The sequence below is a fragment of the Ceratotherium simum genome, chromosome 37 (genome assembly GCF_057802395.1).
Source record: "Ceratotherium simum simum isolate JZ-2026a chromosome 37, ASM5780239v1, whole genome shotgun sequence".
NCBI classification, from domain to species: domain Eukaryota; kingdom Metazoa; phylum Chordata; class Mammalia; order Perissodactyla; family Rhinocerotidae; genus Ceratotherium; species Ceratotherium simum.
In genome coordinates this window covers 13,482,150-13,503,565 of record NC_141936.1, presented here as the reverse complement: position 1 = coordinate 13,503,565, position 21,416 = coordinate 13,482,150, and the positions used below count along the sequence as shown (strand labels likewise).

General features: G+C 40.3%; 1 protein-coding gene across 5 annotated transcripts in view; it reads left to right on the top strand.

Moving 5' to 3' along the window:
* Window positions 1–21,416, top strand: part of RHBDD1 (rhomboid domain containing 1) — a 125,934-nt gene that overhangs the window by 42,064 nt on the left and 62,454 nt on the right. For all 5 annotated transcript variants that reach the window (XM_087424751.1, XM_004427776.3, XM_087424748.1 and 2 more), the window contains exons 4-5: window positions 13,832–13,920; window positions 16,885–16,941. In XM_087424751.1, coding sequence (XP_087280877.1) covers window positions 13,832–13,920; window positions 16,885–16,941 — 146 coding nt within the window. The remainder of the gene's footprint in view (window positions 1–13,831; window positions 13,921–16,884; window positions 16,942–21,416) is intronic.

The following is a 21,416-nucleotide window of genomic DNA, read 5'->3' as shown; positions in this document are numbered from 1 at the left end:
AAATTTAAGATGTGTTTGCAGCGATTGGGAAATGACTGAAGCCGCAGTGATTGGAGAGGGTTGTAGTTAGACAGACACAGAAGGTTGAAAACACCTGTCTTGGAACATTAAGTTTAAAACTTTTTACATTGTAGCAGTAATTTTAAAGATTTCCCCTAAGAAATGGTAAAAGTTTATTTAAAATTCATAAATTCTCCAGTGTCTTTGTGAGTACACTGCATATGATTGCTATCCAGTGTCTTGAGCATGCTGATTATACACTGTTTAACATACATTGTTTGTAATGGTATTTCAAATGCTGCAGGACTGACTCGTTCTGCGTATTCAATCCAAAAAGACTCATCAGAGCTGTGGTTCCCCATCTAGGTGGAGGTGGACTGCCCAGCTAGTAAGAAAGGTGTTCTTCATTGCTCTGTATTCTAAGATCCTCCTCAGAGGTCTTCATTTTTAATGATGGCTCGAGGTCCCCTTTTGATCTGGATTTCATGGAGTTTTACATGTTAGTTTCAATTGAGTTTTCTTAAGGTTCAGCTCAGAATCAACAGTAAAAAGAAGACTGGGTGGGAAAGGGGCAGCAGAAGATCTGAGAAAAATAGTAGAGGAAATTAAAATCACCTGGTGAAATCTCTTAGTAGGTCTGAAGAAGGCACATATTGTGTTTTGAAAAAGTTTGTTGAGGAATGCAAATTAGAAATCAGAATAGGTTATGAAAGTTTTGGAAGTATTTTGTGAGTCCAACATGATCCATTATTGTCAGCCTTGTTTTACATGAACAATTGTATGGCTCGTAGTCATACTTTTGGAGTCTCGTTCTCATGTTCCTCATTGCAGATTGTACATCCTAATCGTACTTTCCCAGATGCAGGGAGGCTGAGCAAAGGCAGGCAGAAGGTGTATCCATCAGTGAGGGAGTGCTGGGGACGGATTCATTACTGAATTCTCTTTTTAACACACAGTTATTGAGTCCCACTCGTGCTTTCTCCTAGCTCTCTACTTTGGAATGCTAGACCTTGGTTTTACTTCTCTAAGTTTCAGTTCCTTATCTGTAAAATGGGACCAATAATAGTGTCTGTCTCATGGACTTGTTGAGAAAGTCCCAAAATCAGTGTCTGGCTCGTTGGGAGAATTACAGCCACTTCAGTGCCCCTGAGTTGTCTTCTGTGGGTGCAGGAGGAATAGCTGGTGAATCTCAAGCCAGTCAGAGCGTATCAGGGTCTTTCAGAACTACGTAAGTCCTGCAATCCCCTTGAAAGTATTTGCTAACAACTTACCGAATAATGTGTCTGTGGATTTCAAAGAGCTCTTTAATAGAGATACTAAATGAGTACTTAAAAGTAGTGTTAAGAAGTTAATAAGCAGTTAATAAGAAGCAGTTAATAAGAAGTGAGATGTTTGGATTTTGACTCTCGTTTTGTTTAACACCTAAAATGTGTCAGGCATTGTATGGAATGCTTATATATGTATTTTCTCTTTTAATTCTTGGAATATTATTTTTATCCTCTCCCACACATGCGGAATGGAGTTGTTTCTAATACAAGGATGTAGGTTCTGGGAATTCAGTGACTTGAACATCTGGGTTAATATTTCTTCAGTATGGTGACATTCTTTGTGATTCTTATTAGAATCATCAAGTCCTCCATTCCACCTGGAGTTTTAGCCCACACTGGAACTGAAATAGTGTATAGCAGAATTCTCTTTGAGACTTTGAGATCTGTTGGTTCTGGGTTGCCTCTGTCATCTTTGGATAGTTTCATCAAGATTCTTTTGGTTACAATTTAACGTTACTTTAATGGTTACTCTATTGTCTTATGTAATTAAAATTTCCAGTGGTGCATTTCAGGGTTTCAGAGACTTCAGATGCGGTGGGATTCAGGGGCTTAAGCAACAGCATTAGAATTCTGTCTCTTTCTGCTGGCTTTGTTTTTTTTTCCCATGTTGGGTTCTGTATTAGTCTATTGCTGTGTAACAAATTATATCAAGTGTAATGGCTTAAAACAACACACATTTATTATCTCATGATGTTTTTGGGTCAGGAGGCTGGGCATGGCTTATCTGGGTCTTTGGTTTTTGGCTTTCTCACAAGACTACAACAAAGATGTCAGTCAGCACTGAGGTCTCATCTGAAGGCTTGGCTGGGGAAGGATCTGCTTCCAAGCTTATGTGGCTTTTGAAAGAACTCAGTTCCTGTGGGTTGTTGGACTAAGAGCCTTGCTGTCAGCCAGAGGCCATTCTCAGTTCCTTGCCACTTGAATATCTCCATAGGGCAGCTCACAATATGGCAGCTTCCTTCATCAAAGCCAGCAAGGAAAAGTCTACTAGCCAGGAGGAAATTACAATCTTATGTAACATAATCATGAAAGTGGCATGCTTTATTCTCTTGGTTAGAAGCAAGTCACAGGTCCCACCCATGCTCAGGGAAAAAGGACTAGGAAGAGTATGAATACCAGGAATCTGGAATCACTGGGGCTCATCATAGAATCTGTCCACTACAGCTTCGTTTTCAGGAAACCTCTTTCCACATGGCCAGTGACTGAGTTGACCAACTGCTCCTGTCTTACGTCATCTAAAGACTAGTAATTCTAGAGAAAATAGAGCCACTAGTCCTCGCAGCATCTCTATATGTGCCTGTACCTTACCAGTCAGGATTCTTGGTTGAAAACAGTAGAAATCAATGCTGGCAAACTTAACCATAAAAGGACTTATTGGAAGGATATCAGGTAGCTTCTAGAATTGTTGAGAATACTGAAGTTCTGGGCTGGAAAAACCTGTGAGAACTGGATGGACAATTCTTGCTACTGGCCACTCTTCACTGGACTCCCATCACGAGATTCTCAAGGTTAGACACCAGGTGGATCTCATTGGCAAAGTATAGGTCCCGTGCCTGTGCTGTACCTGCCAAGAAGGGAGAAGAGGGACTGTCTGCCATCCTTCAGCCTCCACTGGAAATGAGACTGTGTTTCTTTGACTCTGACACTGCTCTGAGATGAGCCCATATGGGTTATTTTTGTTTGCAGGTGTTCAGCCTAGCAGGTTGCATTGCTTAAACAGATTCCACTCCAATGGGCAGTTTTCAGAGCTGTGTAGCTGGTGGTTCTGTGCTCTTGTTGAACATTGACTGTGTTCACTGTGCCTTACAGGCATACCAATAAAGCTCCTACAAAAGCAGTATGTGATGTCAATGGCACGCCCAGGTCTCTGAGTTATAATAGTAGATGGGGCATTCATAATCAGAATTTTGATTCAGACCAGATTTAACCACAAATAGAATTTACTTTCTTTGAAATTATAGGCTAACTTTATGATCCAGTTTTATTTTCCAGTCCTTTTGTTGGATCTAAGGATTCAAGGATTTCCTTAACTCTTTACTGTCATCTTTGGCCATGTGTATATGACTTTCTTGGATGTATGGGTACACTAGCTGAATTATCAGGTTTTTATAAGTCCAAAGAACTTGTAAATCTTTTGAAGTACGTTCATATGTTTTGTTGCATGAATTTTCAAAGCTATAGTTACTCTCTTGCAGCATTACAGTAGAATATATTAAGACCAACTTACCAAGAAGGGAAACAGATGTCACTTCTATGGAGTAATTTGTAGGGTAAAGAGTCTTGCCTACACTCAAAATGTTTTTCCTATTGGCCTAATATGGCAGCTGAAATCTCACCATTAGAATTTGAACTTTGCCTTAAAATCAACGGTCCTTGACCTCAACACATTAAAATCACCTGGAGAATTAAAACCAACAAAACCAAAGAATAACCCAACAAATGAGAACAATGTCAGGGTCCCACTCCAGAGCAATTTTGCTGAATTTGCTGAGTGGAGTCCAAGGAGCTGTAACTTCTAAAACCTCTTTAAGAGATTCTAATGTACAGCCAGGGTTGAGAACCAGTGGATCAAGGGCACCTGGCAAGGGCAGCCCATTCATTCATGTTGCGGTGTATAAGGAAGTGTAGAAATCATTTCCACAGCTCACAGTTGAGACCATTCCCTACCATCCTTTCTTCAACCTCTGCAACCTCAGAGAGCCCGCTACCACAGGGCCATGGGATTTCCAGTTATGACACTACTTCTGAAAATACCTCCAAAAGGCTAAGTTCACAGGAACATCTATTTGCTTTATAACAGTAGCACATGTTAAAATCAGGCTATAAACAATCCAACTTCTCTTTCATTTTATATTTACTTTCTAGAGGTGATGTGCAAATAATCATTCATGTGGGGTATCCAGAAATATCTTTGTCTATAGTAATAGCATATGGCAGAGCATTTTTCACGTGCCAAGTTGCATTTATTCTTCCACAGTGCAATGTGGAAGTGATCATGGCCTTTTTCAAATATTCTAACTTCCCATGTGCATTTCAGTTGTGGTGGGAAGTGTTCTTGCATATCAGTTCAATATGTTATAGATTTACTTGGAATCCGTGGAATTTGTGCATAGTGTAGTCAGATGAGAAGTACTTTGAAAAGAGATATTTTTGAGGCCTAGTGATTAAAGGTCATCAATTCAGCAAACATTGAATAAGCGTTTGCTGTGTGCTAAGCCAGTGGTTTTCCATTGGGATTGGTGGCTTGGTCCCCAGGAAGGATTTTGGAAATTCGCAGAGTTGTTTTTAGTTATAATGATTAGCGAGGATGCTACTGGCATTTGGAGTGCAGGGGCCAGAGGTGCTAGCTGCCCTGTACCATGCAGGACAGTGCCCTACAACAAGAATGGTCCTGCACACACACACCCAAATCTGTTGAAAGGGCATTTATGTAGCTACAAAAGCTGTTTATGATTATCTGAGCCTAAAACCGAATTGTGTAACACAGATATTGTTTTTTGGCATGGATTTAATATACAAAGACTTTTTCCAGGAAAATTTTAAATGTAACTTAAGGGAAGATTGTATTTTGCTTTATTTGGAGTCAAAAGTTATTTACTCTCACATAAAACCGTGTCACCAATGGAGCCCTGCCTATGGTGTTTGAGTCACAAAAAGCCCATCTGTATCTGCCTGCATTTTTTATTCCTGCCTTCATGTGGATTCGATCCATAGGTGCGTGTATGTCTTCTGGCAGTGTTGTGCCTGAGCATTTATTAATTCATATTATTTTGTTACTCTATTTTTATTTTTTCAGCTAAGGCATTATATTGAGTTGTGATTATGTGTGTGTATGTGTCTCTGTTTTTAAAAGTATGTGTGTAGGTATGTTGTTTATAAATTCCATTTCAAGTAAATAGAGGGAGCATTATAATATATGTGGGTTATAAGGGGGCATTGGATGTGATAGTGTTGAGGGCCACTGGATTAAGCAGCAGGCTAATGGCAGACCAGTCAACAGAGAAGGGAAGTCCTGAATGCTAGAACTCGGAGGATACTGAGGGGCCAAGAAGCAGCCTCTACCCTGTCCTAAGGGAAGACACTGGCCAAGTGTGACCAGGAAGGCTGTTTTGCTAGGGCTCAGCTGGGTGGAGTGGAGGGCAAAGAGAATAGTGCATACAAAGTCAGGAAGGGTGGAAGCATGGCTTTTGTAAGTGGCTCAAGCTTGTAATGGGGTAGGGCTGGGGGCTGGCAGTAGAGAGAGAAGGCTAAGAGGCAGACACGTACATGAAGGATGTAACAACCCTTGCTTGCATTTTATTCTAGAAACATTGGGGAGCTACCAAGGGGCTTATGGATTGGAATCAGGCTTGCAAGGTTGACTAAGCCAGGGAGAGGCCTGAGCTAGGGCCGTGGCAGTGGGGAGAGCCAGTGAAGGTTCACATTGATTCTGGAGGTGTCAGACCCAGGATTCAGTCCTGAGCAGTCGAACTCTAGTCCCGGTGCTCTTAACCACTTTCCTAGATCATCCCAGGGGCTGGGGTGGGCATGGGGTGGTGCAGAGCAGACGGAGAGACTTTTGGCAAATGGAATCTACTCAAGAGTGACTATGCAAGATATTGGAAAGGGAACTCGAGGACGTGTCTAGTTACATGAAGTATCTGATAAGGAAAAGAACACAGGCCTCACTTAGAGAATTGCACTGACTCTGTAACATCTGTGGCCCAATTAAGTGTGTGTGGGGAGACTATTGTTCATTTATTTTGTATGTAATTTCACTTACCTGTTGCTTTCATTTAATTTGGCACAACCTTTCATTTTGTTTTGAAAGAGATTTGAATAACAACACAGATTCTAAAGAAACAGCAATACTACAAAGCTAGTGATTATGATTTTCATCTGGAGTGCTATTTAAAACCACTCGCGTGTGCCAAATCGGGGACGCAGTCTTAACGATTTACCCCAACAACAACAAAAATATTTAGATTTATCCACCACATTGATGAGAGAAATACTGTTCTTTAAATGAGAGCCTTGCTCAGTTTCTGTTCCTTTTATATTTTTTAAAAAGTAATGAAATTACTAAAACACTATTATAAGAAGTTTGGAAAATAGAAAGGAGGATGTTACCCCCTGTATTATCTGTTACTGTTTTTTGTGTATTTCCTTTAAGTCTTATTTTTAGATATGTATATGAATATTGTGGGTATATAATGTTATATGTTATACATAAAGATACTATAGTCGTATTGTGTACATATATTCTAGGAGTCAAATAAAATGAAATATGGGAGCAACATTTTGAATCATTCTTCCTCTCAATTTCCACCTTGGTATCCAGCCACCTGCTGAATGCTGTAATAGATATCTCTATTTAATTGTCTTGCAGGCATCTCAGAGTAAACACATCAAAGCTGAGCTCTTGGATTCTCCCTCACCCTGACCTTTTCTTTTCCCAATCTTCCCCATCTCAGTAAATGATTCCATCGTCCAATCTTCCCCATCTCAGTAAATGATTGCATCGCCCAATCTTCCCCATCTCAGTAAATGATTCCATCGTCCATCTTGTTGCACAAGCCAGAAGCCTAGATTTCTCCATTCCCTCACTCCCCACACTGAATCCATGAGCAAGTCCTTTAATCTCTGCCGCCAAAATAGACCTCAAACCATCTACTTCTCTCCACCTCAACTGCCAGCATCCTCTTTCAGGCTGCTGTCATTTTTCACCTGGACCACCTTAGCCTCCTTACTGATCTTATGCTTACACTGGCCATTCTTGCCTCTTTAGAGTCTGTTCTCCCAGCAGACAAAATACATTACTCTTAAATATTCTCCTGTTTAAAATTCTCCAATGGCTTCCCGGTGGACTTAGACAACAACCCGATTTCTTCCCATGGCACATAAGGCCTATAGGATCTAACTTTTCCCTGTCTTTGCAAATTCGTCTCATGCCAAACCCTGTGTTCTTAGCCCTTGCCTACTATGCTCAGCCAACTAATAAACATCTTGATATTTTTGAAACACCAAGTTCTTCCCTGCCTCACAGCTCATACGTATATGCTCTTCCCTGCCGAAAGCTCCCGTCCTCACCTCTGGGCGTGCTGGCTCTAAGTCCTGTGGGTACCACTTTAAATGCTATGTAAGGAGCCATCCTAGACCACTCTAGGGGGAAAGGAGCCTCACTTTCTTACGCTTATCACAATTTGCAGTGTGTGTGTGTTTCCCCCACTAGACTGTAAGCTCCATGAGGCAGCGACCATGTTTGTCTTGTTTCCATAGTAGACATGTAGTAGTCATGTTTACGTAGTAGACAGTCAGTAAATATTTGATGAATAAATGAATGAATGCTACTTCCTTGAACCAGCTCATGGAATTATCTTTTTTTGTGTGTGTGTGTGTGAGGAGATCAGCCCTGTGCTAACATCCGCCAATCCTCCTCTTTTTTTGCCGAGGAGGACGGCCCTGGGCTAACATCCGTGCCCATCCTCCTCCACTTTATATGGGACGCTGCCACAGCATGGCTCGCCAAAGCAGTGCGTCTGTGCGCGCCCGGGATCCGAACCAGCGAACCCCGGGCCGCCGCAGTGGAGCGCGCGCACCCAACCGCTTGCGCCACCAGGCCGGCCCCTCATGGAATTATCTTGCTGCCAGGCTGAGGGACGTGGAATTGAGAGCCAAGGAATTGCCAGTCATCATCTATGATCTTTGAAGCTCTTTTGTCAAAGAGACTTCTCCTATCTTTGCAATACTCTGACTTTGTCTAGATAGTGTTTGTCTGGGACTCAACTAAATGTCAGTGGTCAGCTCCCAGTCTTGTGTCTGAGTGTGGTGCCATGTTTAATAAACCAACATGGATAGTAGGGATTGCATTGCCAATATAGCTACTTTTGGGGGGCTGTCATGTTGGAAGGTGGCTAGTTTTCACTTCTGCTGCCAAAGATGGCAGGAGGGGGGGCACCAGGGAGTAATGGTAAAGAGAGAGAACCAAATTGCCCTCCCAAATTGCCATTGCCAAAGTATGCTGGTATAGTGGTTGAAAAAGCATCCAGGACAGAAACCAGACAGTTTAAGAACAGTTTATCTTGGGAAGAAGCAGTCCTATCAACATCTTTCCTAGTGGTATTAATGTTAAAAAACCTGAAAAATTCTCGTCATATCTTGTCGCTGTAATGCCAGTCTGGGACCATTTATTAAGATCCCCAAACCCCGGAACTTTCTCATCAACTCAGTCCCTACCTACGTTTACAGGAGGAAATTATGGAACATACGGTACAATAGGCCACTTCTAGCTGACTGCCTCTTACCTTACCTTGTTCTCTTTCCTTGTCCAACACTGTGTCTCCATCAAGTTACATCCTTAATGAGGTCATTTGCTCTATATACACGGTGAGATTATATCTTAGAGTAATACATTTTCTGCTTTCTGAGCTATGCCTGAGAGGGCAGCCTCTTCAACTGTGGAGAGAGGAGGACCTTTATAGCTTGTCACAACTTTCACTCATAGCTTTAGTTTTTGCTTCTTGAACAGTGGCACTTGAGAGCAGGAACGTTTTGCATAACAACTTAGCTCAACCTTACAAATAGCCTCTTAAAGGAATGAGGATCAATTTATTGTGCTGGCATGACAGGAAAGAATGCTGTGTGTTGGTGTTAATATCTGCATATAGTTTGCGTAACTGAAATCCACAATAATATCTTTTGTTTTCCAGCTTTGTTGAGATATAATTGACATATAATGCACAATAATGTCTTAATCTTAGTTTTGCTCCAAAATTACCTTTCCACCATCACTATCCCTTATAAGTAATTTGTAGCAATATTGATTTGATTTTAACTTTTTTTTTTTTTTTAGTTTTTTTCTATAAACATGCAATGAGCCCCCATTCTGTGTCAGAAAATATGCAAGTGCTGCATATCTAGAGCTCCACAGGACAAAAAATTAATGGCTGAAGATTTTTCAGAGTTCTCGAAAGACATGAGACCGCAGATTGAAAAAGCCCAGCAAATCTCAAGGAGGGTAAATAAAACAAATCTACAACTGGAATGTGTGGTATAATGACAGTATATCCAAAATAAAGAGAAAATCTTAAAAGCTGAGAGAAAAGACAGATTACCTACAGAGGAATGACTGTCCCATTGACAGCACATTTCTTAGCAGCAGCAGTAGATCCTACACCTATCGTCAAAATAGGATGCTGAAATAAAGACCTTTTTGGACATACAAAGACTAGCAGAATTTTTTACCTTCAGACTTTAACTGAAAGAATTACTAAAAGTTGGATTTTAGCAAGAAGGAAATTGAACCCAGAAGTAGGTTACACCTTTACGGAGCAATGGCACAACACGGAAATTGGACATGTTAGTTAACTTCATAATGGAAATAAATGGCTGCCTCTGTGTTAGGATTTGAGTACAAACGAAATGTTTTTCCAATTGACTGTTTAACTGCTTAGACTTGGTATTGATGTCTGAAATTCTTCGGTTTGTGATGAATTATTTTCACTTCAGGCAAAGGTTTTTCAGGAGAGGTCCATGGCTGGAATTCAAGCTAACCATGAATTTCTTAAAATTATAGGTGACGTATTTTGTGTATATGTAGTTTTTTCTGTAGACACGATTCATGGCTTTCATCAGACATTTAAATGGATTTAGAACCTGAACAAGTTTAAGAACTACTGGATTAGGGTATTGTCCCCTATTAAAATGAAGTTACATCGATACTTAACTTGCTCTGAAGTTGAGATACAATGACCTGAATTTGAATATTAGATCTGTTGGTTACTTTGGGGAACTATTGAGACTCGGACAAATTATTTTTCTTCTCATTACTTTGTGCAGTGCACAAGCTGTGTGGCTCTGCAGAGCAGTGATCTATCTGGACCCTGTGACTATATCTCACCATCACAGTCAGTGTTTGATTATAGCTATTAGGATTTTCTAAAAAGAGTCACTATTGAGCTATCAGAAGAAATAAAGCTTCTAAGTGACCAATTTTAGGGTATAATAGTAGGTTTAGGGCTGCTGTTTTGTTAATTGAGCACGTTTTGCATAATACATTGTCCACGTGTGTATGTTTGGTGGGGGGCTGTGTTCAATCATTATCTCCCCCAGTGAAATTTGGTACTAAAACAACTATTAACTGGTGACCCTGTGTAACTTGTGTTTTTATAATACAATTGTAATGTATGTTAGATATGTGCATTTTATATGTACTTTTAATTCCATTCCTCCACTCATTCAGTAGTTTATTGAGTGCTAGTATCAGGTCATTTACAGCACTAGATGTGGTCGTGGATATAGAGTTCATTACGGTGGTCCTGTGTCTGAGGAATTACTTTGAATTAGGATACAGGGTGGTGGGTCGTAACCAAATCCTCAGTCCTGGCCTATGACCTAGTCAGGTCAAGAGGAAGCTGTTCCTAAGAGCGGGGTTTTCCCAACCTGCCGCTTGGGGTGTCAGCCTCCAGGCGTAACTAAGAACAGAGTAGCGCGCACACCTTTGAGGAGGGCTGCTGTGAAGCCACGGGCTTCCTCCGATGCCACAAAGGTCAAAACGTCTGTTTAGCGTGTATAATTATGATCATAATCACACAATCTGTTTCTAAAGCTGTTACATTTGAAGATAGATCCCAGCCACTGATTAGAGCACTCAGATGTGTTTTCTTCTCCCAAAATCCAGGGCCTCCTTGTGGCTCTGCCCCGCCCAGGGATTAAGAATCCCTAATCCCAGTCCTGCTAGGGAGAAGACAGCCCCCAGCTGCATTTCCGTTTCCTCTCTGCAGGTCCATTTCCTCTCTAAGGACAAAGGTGTCTCTTAGGGGCAAAGGGAGGTGGTTTTCCACATGGTTACGAACAGCACAGAGACAGTTAATTTACCTCTCAAAATGAGCTTATATTTCCTTATTCATTGGTAGAATCCTCCCCATTCTTGTGTAATGTTGAGAGAGTCTCAGTTTTGATTGAATAAGATCATAATCTCTTCTTATTTTTATTTAAAAAAAGGAACACCTTTATAGAGCTTAAATGAGATGAGGACAGCTAGAGTTTTGAGATGGGGCTTTTGTGGAAAATGCTGAATGTTGGAGGGTAATGCAGTACAGTCTCTGTTCTGCCACCCTCCCTTCCCTAGTTATTTGTAGTTACATTAGGACAATTAGATTATAACTCACACTTCTGCAAACCCATTTAGAGAGATAAGGTATTCATTTAACTGTATTGTACTCTAAATTGTAAGTGAGATTCAAGATTGATTAAAATGTTTGGGTTTTAAGTTGAAATTTTCTCCCATGTTATTTTATATGTATATGAGTCACCATAGAGATTGGTTTTAAAAGTTTCAAAACGATTGAGGTTATTTTATTCCTTTCAGTTAAATTGAGGTTACTATTTTTAAAAAATTGATTCTGGCCTCTTTTTGTATCCCTCAAACTACCACTTTCTTTGCCATTCCTAGAACTAGTTGGAGAGTTTTCCTTAGCCTAAAAATAGAATGAAATAAGTGCGATTTAATTTTTTTTTTTTTTTTGAAAAGCTAAAGAAAAGTGCACTTCATGCTGTTCTTCCCTGTAAATGGGAAACCAAGTGTCTGATCCCATATTTTTATTATCAGGTTACACATACTGTGAGATGGATATATTTGATGAAAATAATAGCTCTCCTGAAGGAATGATTGTGTGTGTGTGTGTGTGTGTGTGTATGGGGTGTATGTGTATGTGAGAGACTTTCAGTGTGTGTGGACTTGTTTCGGCAGTAGTGTGATTGACTTGGCTAATGGGAACAAGCAGCAATGCCATCCTGTCTACAGAAGGCTTCCTTTCGTCTTTTTCTCTGGAGTGTTCCATCGCCTGTTCTTTTCCTGGGAGCCAGCAAGTCTTTCACCAGCTCTGAGACAATGAAGATTACTGGTAGCTGTCTTGCCTGCGGTGTTCCAGGCCTTTCCCCTGTCGGTGGCTGCTGTGGGAGGTGAGGTGTGTTGGTTTTGACTCTGGGTCTCGTATGGGTGACGAACGTCAGCTTCTCAGCCTCCTCCCTGCCGTGGCTCAGCGCACGCTAAGTTGAACGCGTAGCGGTTTTAACTTGCCTCCTGGTGTTCTCGATGAAACCATCCTGGGCCACTCGAATCATTCATTCAGCACATATTTGAGTGTCTGTCCTGTGCCAGGCACAGCCCTAGGTGTGTGTAATATAAATGTGAAAACCACAAAAATCACTGTGCTCCTGGAGTTTACATCTGGCTCCTGGATAACTTTCAGTTGCCTTCCTTCTGGAGTAAGGAGTCACTTCCCAAGCTATGAAATGTATTCATATACTTGACCTTTTTTGGGTTTTTTTTAGCCTTCTAGTTGAGCGTAACAGATGAATAAGACACCGTGGCTGCCCTCAGGGAATTTGTAAGAGAGACAGACCGACAGGCAAACATGTAGACCCTTGCTACCCAGCAGGCTGGATACGTGTTGTAATAAAGGCACAAACAACAGCCTTGAGGGAAGGCAGTGGAAGTAAAGAGACTCTTCAGCTGGGGCATGGTTTTTATGACAGAGCTGCTGTTCGGCTTGGCCTTGTGGTCACCTGTGAGTCGTGAGGGGTCTGGCAGTGGGGTGTGGGGATGGATTTAACAGGCGATGAGGGAGGAGGGAAGAGATGGGCAAGGCCAAGTGTGGAGGGCTTTGACTGTGTGCCAGAGTGTTCTGTAAGCAGAGGAGTCAGTGAGTTTCACAGGATGGCAGTGACATGATGTACCCTGTTTCAGGAGCATAACTGGTGGCAGTGTGGGATCCATTGAGAGCAAGAGCTGGGGGCAGGGAGACCCGCTGAGTGATTATCTTTCATTTCTTCTTTTACTCATTCAACATATACTTCGCTGGGCTTGGCTTGTATTTATATTTATAAATGATTGCCAATCTTAGATGCTATTTTAAGAAGAGTGGAATCAATTTAATGCCCTAATTCATCTTTCAAGCTTGAGGTTTACCTTTTTGTTTCCTTTTTGCTTAGTGACAGAAAGATACATATGAAGAGGACTTTAGGGGGACATCTCAGTCTCTTCTGAGTTTCTGCTGCTCTCTGCTTTACTCGTCAGTGGTGTATAAAAATGCAGCAGTCTGCTCCACTGTGAACCCAGATAGATACTGTCCCTCGCAATGGCTGGATAACCCAAGATTTAAGTCAGAGAAAACTGATTTCATTTATGTTTTATGATAAGAGGTACAGACAAAAACTGGAAGAAATATAATAGGCTGTCTTCACAAAATGCTTCTTCTGCTCTGAAGGAGCCAGCCCCTTCTCTTGGTCCAGGAGGAATATTGCATTTTAAACATGTGGTGGTGGTTATCCATTGTACTTTTTTTTTTTTTAAGGTAGGAAGTGTTCTTTGGACTGAGTTAAATGCTGCTCAGCATAAAAGACGTGATGTGGAACAAAGCTGCAGACTGTGACTAATTGACGTGCACTGGGCTCATGAGAAGACAGAATGTATCTAATCGGCAGCAGAACAAACACTCACAAAGGGTCTCCTTCTCTCCTAGGGCTTCCTTCGCCGGGCATCTGGCTGGGATTCTTGTTGGACTAATGTATACTCACGGGCCTCTGAAGAAAATCATGGAAACATGTGCAGGTACAGAACAAAACGCCTTTGGCATGACAACAAGTTGGAAGTTCATCTTAATTTTAATGGGAACAGAAGCAACCCCAGTTTCCCTGTGGTTCAGCTTAGGAATTCCCTAACAGGCTCTTTTTAAACCAAGAGGTAAAACAGCTGGGTGCAGTTCTTCACGCTGCTCCAAAGAGGCTGTAAACCCAAATTTTAAACCTGAGGCTTTCTTAGGGGGCAAATAGCGGTATATATTTGTACCCTCAGCATTAATGCTACTCACAGAAAACCACGATTTCCTTAAAAATGAAGAGAACTGAAGTGGGTCTAAAATAATGCATTCTTCTATAATATTCCTTGAATTAATATATATGCAAGGCAGAGTTAAAAAAGAAAAACAAATCTGTACTGAAGTGCAAGGCCAGTATTTTAAAGAATTTAGAATGACCACTAGGTCCTTGGTGGGCGAGGCGTATATTCATGCATGGCCAAACCAAGTCTGTTATTGCATGAAGCTCGGCTCCTGCTTTAAACTTTTTTTTTTCTTTTTTTTGCTTTTTTCCCCTTCAAATTGATGCTCAATGAAAATACTTTATTTTATTTAGTAATATGTGAATTTTTTAGACCTCTTAATTTAAAATGCTATACTGGTTTTGACTTATAAGGAAACTATGTTGCAAACACTTGTTTTATAGACCTTATGCGTTCCCATATTTCATCTTTTATTCATGGAAAATCTTCTGAGACTATTTTACCTTTTCTTGAACCATAAATAATTTGTTTTCGTAGTTTGTGCCAATGACTGGTATTCTTGAGAACCATATAATATTCATGATATTAGCAAGCTTTCCAGGCACTGCGCTGTCGCTTTTATGAGCAGGTTGCATTTACTGTCAGATGATTTTTACAGGCTGTGTTGAATCTAAGCAGATTCCCATTTTCTTATATTTGCTTAATACTGTATTTTCAGTGTGTGTGTTTGAAGGAGGCAAAGGGAGCTTCATTTATTGAAAATGTCCAGTTTTATTATATTTTTGATACAACTTAATTATGGAAATCTAGTAACGAGCTTTGTTGCTCAAATGCTCTCAGTACTGGTAAAGGAAAAGCAATGGGTCTCAAGGAGTTTAACGTTTTGTTTCATTTTTCTATGTGTGTCTGAAGATTAAGTGGTGAGTAAAGCTTTCTGCAGCCATATTACAAAATTTAAGCAAGTATTTTGTTTTTAAAGAGGATTTTCCCCACGATTAGAACATTTAAACTCTTAGTTTTCCTTCTTAAAACCTTGCCTATATAAGTCTCTGTGGAGACTTATTTTTACATCCTTCTATTTTCAGAGTAATACAATAGAAAGTTACATACTAAACGTTGAAACAAACATTCAGTACTATTTACAAATAGCCTGTAGTCTCTCTGCCTTTTTTCCAGTGAAGCCAGAGAAAGATCTAGAATGATCTGAGAATTGAGGTGACACAGGAACCCTGTGGAAAATAGTCAAGCACATGAAGGCTGCTGTCTGGTAACTCCTGGAAGAGGAGGATCACACTGAAGGTGTACCCTGTCACTTCTCCCTCTCTCCCTTCCTTCAGCAGTGCTGAATCGACTGTCCTATTGCCTTTTTAGAGACAAGAAAGGGGAAGGTCCCTTAGGAAGGGTAAGGGTCCTGGCTCTCCTAAAACCTTTGTTGGGTGCAGGTTCTCTCTATAGCCAGTGTCTCTACTTGTACAGAGGCATCAAAGCCCAAGCTTGGTGCCTTGAGAGGCAAAGCCTCTTATGTTGAGAGACCTTTAAAGAACTTCAGAGTGTAAATTAGGGGTTCGTTGTCCTACATACATTCTGTTCCCTATAGAGCTAGATCCAAACAAAAGGGAATTTATTTTTAACAATTGTTAGAAATCATTTGAAATGACCTTGAGCTTTGTTATAAAGAACCTCCTAATTTTTGGAAGCACTAGAAGTTAAAGCCTTATGGTTATTCTGTTCCATTGGTCCATGTGTCTGTTTTTATGCCAGTATCCTACTGTTTTGATTGCTATAGCTTTATAATATAGTTTGAAATCAGGAAGTGTTAGGATGGCTATTGTCAAAAAGACAAGAAATAACAAGTGTTGGTGAGGATGTGGATAAAAGGGAACCCTGGTACCCTGTTGGTGGGAATGTAAATTGATATAGTCATAATGGAAAACAGTATGGAGGTTCCTCAAGAAATTAAAAGTAGAACTACCACGTGATCCAATAATTCCACTTTTGAGTATATATCCAAAGGAAATGAAATCATTATCTCAAAGAGATATCTGCACTCCCGTGTTTATTACAGCATTATTCACATTAGTGAAGATATGGAAACAACCCAAATGCCTCTCAGCAGAGGAATGGATAAAGAAAATATGGTGTATATGTATACAATGGAATATTATTCATCATTAAAAGAAGTAAATCCTGCCATTTGCAACAAAATGGATGAACCTGAAGGACAATATGCTAAACGAAATAAGCCAAACAGAGAAAGACAACTACTGTATGATCTCACTTATATGTGAAATCTAAAAAAGTTGAACTCATGAAACCAGAGTGTAGAACAGTCGTTGCCAGGGACTGGGAGAGAGGGAAATGGGAAGGTGTTGGTCAAAGGGTACAAACTTCCAGTTATAAGATGAATAAGTTCTGGGGATCTAATCTACAGCATTGTGACTATAGTTAATAATACTGTATTGTATACTTGAAATTTACTGAGAGAGTAGATCTTGAGTTCTTACACACACACAAAAATGGTAACTATGTGAGGTGATGGATGTGTTAATAAACTTGATTGTGGTAATCATTTCATAATGTATATGTATATTAAACCATCACATTGTATATGTTTTAAAAAATTACATTGTACAATCTAAGTATATACAATTTTTATTTGTCAGTCATACCTCAATAAAGCTGGGTAGGGAGACGCCTTATGGCTGTAATTAAAATGTTTGTTTCCTTCATATTTAGGCATTTTTTCCTCCAATATTGGTTACCCAGAACAGCGATACTACTTCAATAATTCAGGTAAGCACTTTATTTCATTTAATAAATTTTAACTTATTTTTAACAATTTTGTTGGAGCCGGCCCCGTGTCTGAGTGGTTAAAATTCCACATGTTCCGCTTTTGCGGACCAGGTTCACGGGTTGGGATCCCGGGCGCAGACCTACTCAACTCATCAGCCATGCCATGGAGGCATCCCACGTAGTAAATAGAGGAAGATTGACATGGATGTTAGCTCAGGGCAAATCTTCCTCACCAAAAATAAATAAATAAATAAATATAGTGTTTGCTGCTGTAAGCCACTTTAAGGTAATACTAGTTTATGCTGTTGTAGAGTAGTTCACATGTTATGTAATTGTTATGTAATTGTGCTTCTAACATGCCTGAAACCAAATGGAGGGGTAGCCCAGGGAGCATGTTTGGGTGGGTTGGTAGGGAAGGCCAGAGAAGGAGGTAACTCTGGCATGATATTATTGTGTGATTGGTGGGAGGTCTCTCAGACATGATAGATTCCTACTAGACCAGGGCCCTTTATTCTCTTGTCAGCCTAAGAGACTGTACTCCTGGCTAAGTGTTAGAAGTTAGTTTCAGATAAACAATTCTCCCTAGTCCACCCTGTCTACGTATTCAGGAAGAATCATGCTTACCCTAAGAAGCTAAGATCGGCATTCCTCTAATAGTTGATACCATGTGACTTTCTAGATGTCTGTGTAAATAGGTAGAAAGGACTTCCTGTTAAAGCGTATGACCTGTTTTAGGCTAAGGCCCTTACATTCCAGCCTAGGGAGCCTGCACTGTAGTATCCCAGACCAGGACCAGCAGACAGGTGTTAAAGAAGCCATCGGCTGTGGAGGCACTGGGTGTCTTTTATAGTCATGCCAGTTGAGAACCGCTGTAGCTTAAATCTGGGGTCAGCGACCTTTTCTGTAAAGGGCCAGATAGCTAATGTTTTAGACTCTAAGGGCTTTGTTGGCCATATGGTCTGTGTCCCAACTAGTCAACCTGTCGTCTAGCTTGAAAGCAGCCATAGACAATTCATGACCAAACGGGTGTAGCTGTTTTCCAATAAAACCTTATTGACAGAAGTAGGCAGCGCGTTGGATTTGGACGGCAAGTTGTAGCTTTTTGACTTCTGCTTTAAATAATATAGCTACAAAGAATTATTGATCGGTATCTATATCTATATAGTGCTTTTGCTTTCTTTTCCCATAGAATGTTCTTAGCCTCAGTCTGGTTTACCCAGTAGCACTTCCTGAGTAGCCATGTTGTGCAGAGTGCCAGACCAACCGGTGTGGGAGAGAAGAAAAGAGCTATAGTCGCTATCTCAGAGAGTTTATAACCAGGAGTTATATGTATAGTTTGTTATACTATTTATACTAAAATGTCTCCTAGTCAATCTCCCTCCCTCCTCATGGGCAACCACTGTTCTGGTTTCATTTCCATCACTGTAAGTTAATTTGCCTGCGCCTGAACTTCATATAAATGTAATCATTTATTGGGCTGGCCCTGTGGCTTAGCGGTTAAGTGCGCACGCTCCGCTACTGGTGGCCCGGGTTCAGATCCCGGGCACACACCGACACACCGCTTCTCCGGCCATGCTGAGTCCGAGTCCCACATACAGCAACTAGAAGGATGTGCAACTACGACATACAACTATCTGCTGGGGCTTTGGGGGAAAAAAAAGGAGGAGGATTGGCAATAGATGTTAGCTCAGAGCCGGTCTTCCTCAGCAAAAAGAGGAGGATTAGCATGGATGTTAGCTCAGGGCTGATCTTCCTCACAAAAAAAAAAATAAATGTAATCATTTACTAAGTACTCTTTTCGCATCTGACTTCTTTCATTCAACTTCACTTTTTATGATCCAGATATGTTGTTGTATGTATCAGTATATTTTTTATTGCTGAATGGTACTTTATTTAAATATACTACTGGTTTTCTAGATGTCTTTTCGTTAATTATTTTTAATTTAATTCTCTTGTTGTTAGGGAACACATTCTGTATAGTTTCAATCCTTTTAATTTAATGAGAGTTTCTTTTGGCCCAGTGTGTGTTCTATCCTGGTGAATGTACCATGTGCCCTTGAAAGGAATGTGTATTGTGCCATTGATGAGTGCTTTATACGTATCAATTAGGTCAAAGTGGTTTATAGTCTTATTTATATCTTCTGTGTCTTTACTGATTTTTTTAATCTAATTTTTTGTCAATGTTATGGGGAAGGGAATTTAAAATCTCCAACTATGATTGTGGACTTATCTTTATCTCCCTTTAATTCTGGCAGTTTTTGCCTCATGTATTTTGCCTTTCACTAAATTTGGAAGGGTTTCAGATATTATTTCTATAAATATTTATTCTCCACCAATCTCTTTCTCCTTTCCTTCTGAGAATTTAATGACATCAATTTTGGACGTTTTGATAGCATCCCTCAAGTCCTTTAGGCTCTATTTTTTTCAATCTTTTCCCCTCTGTATTCTTTATGTAGGATAATTTCTCTTGATCTGTCTTCAAGTTCAGTGACTCTTTCCTCTGTCATCTCCATTCTGCTGTTGACTCTATTAAACTATCCAGTGACTTTTTTTTTTAATATTATATTTTTCAGTTCTAAAATTCCCATTTGGTTCTTTTTTATAGTTTCTGTGTCTCTGCTGAAAACTCTGCCTCTCCATTCATTTCAAGAGTGTTCACCTTTATCTCATGGAGCATGGTTATTATAGCTTCTTTAAAATCTGTCTGATGCCAGCATCTGAGTCCTCTCGTATGTCTGGCATCTGTTGATTGTCTTTTTCTCCTGAGAATTGGTCACATTCTTCTGTTTTGGTTTGGTTTTGTATGTCCAGTAATTTTGACTTGTATCTGAACATTTTGATTATTGTGAGATTCCAGATCCTGTTAAAATCCTCTGCGGAATGTTGATTTTTTTTGTTTTTTTTTGTTTGTTTGTTTTAGCAGGCAGTCACCCTGGTTAGGTTTAGACCACAAATTCTGTCTCTCCTTCTGTGGGTGGTGGATTCCAATGTCAGTTCAGTTTTCAAATCCTTTACTGTGCTATTTGGGCCTATCTTATGCATGTATCACTCGCAGGTTAATCTGATCCTTGTGTGGTGAGTTATTAGTAGTTTAGTTTTCAAATCCTTTGCTTTTTTTATTCCCCCTTGGGTCTGTTTATCACATGCATAGCTCAGGATGGGCCCAGGGCTTGTGTCAGCTGATCCACGGAAATAAGAGATTCCTTTTGTGTAGATCCAAATTTCCATGTGGTATCATTTTTCTTCTGCCTCAAGAATTTTCTTAAACATTTCCTCTAGCGCAGGTTCCTTGGCAATCAATCCTTCCAGCTTTTGTTTTATTAAAGAATTAAAGAATATCCCCCCTTTTTCTGATTTCCAGTTACACCAATGTTAGACAGCATCATATTGTCCCCCAAGTCCCTGAGGCTCTGTTTATGTTATTTGGTGTATGTGGGCTTCAGTTTGGATAGTTTCTGTTGCTGTGTGTTCAGACTCACTGATGTTTCTTCCTCAATGTCGAACCTGCTGTCCATCCCATCTAGTGAATTTTTCTGCTCAGATAGTGTTATTTTTCAGCTCTAGAAGTTTCATTGAGTTCTCATTTATATCCTCCGTTTCTCTCCTCGTTATATTCATGTTTTTATTTAAATCGTGAGCATAGTTATAATAGCTGTCTTTAAGTCGCTGACTGCTAATTTTGTCTTCTCTGTATATTTTTTGCCTCTGCTTCATTAGACTGCTTTTTCTCCTGGTTGTGGGTCACAATTTTTGGTTATCTATTAAGTTTTGATTGGATGCTAGACATTGTGTATTTTGTGGCATTGAGTGCTAGAGCTTATCTTCTTTTAAAGAAAACTGGACTTTGTTCTGGCACACGGTTGTTTCTTAATGATTAGTTTGTCCTTTTGAGGTTTGTTCTTAAATTCTTTAGGGTGAGTCTAAAGTAACTTTTGTTCTAGGGTTAATTCTACACTACTACTGAGGTGTTTCTTGTCTGGGATTTCTCCTGAATGCCGTTTGTTCAGTAAAGACTCTCTACTCTGGCTAGCTGGAATGCACAGGTCTCCCAGCTCTGGGTGAGCTCTGGGAATTCAGCTTATAGCTGTCAGTGATTCTTTGCCTGGTCTCATGGCATTTTACCTACACACGCATGACTTAATATCCAGCAATATCTTCAGGGGACCCCATGCAGATTTCTGGACGTTTTTCTGTACACGTAGTTTTCTCCTTTGCTGTACTCTGCCCTGCAAATTCCAGCTCCTCTCAGAGAGCCTGCCCTGCCTACTTATGTTCCCCCATCCCTGCACTACAGTCTGGAAAGTGCCTCCAGGCTCATTTCCTCTATTTCCTTTCTCCCAAGGTTCAAAATCCTGTCCTGCCTATTATACAATGTCTGTAAACATTTGTTTAATATATTTTCTCCAGTCGTCTACTTGATTATGGAAGGAGGGATAGCCCAGTCCCAGTTACTTCTTGCTGGCAGAGGCAGAAGT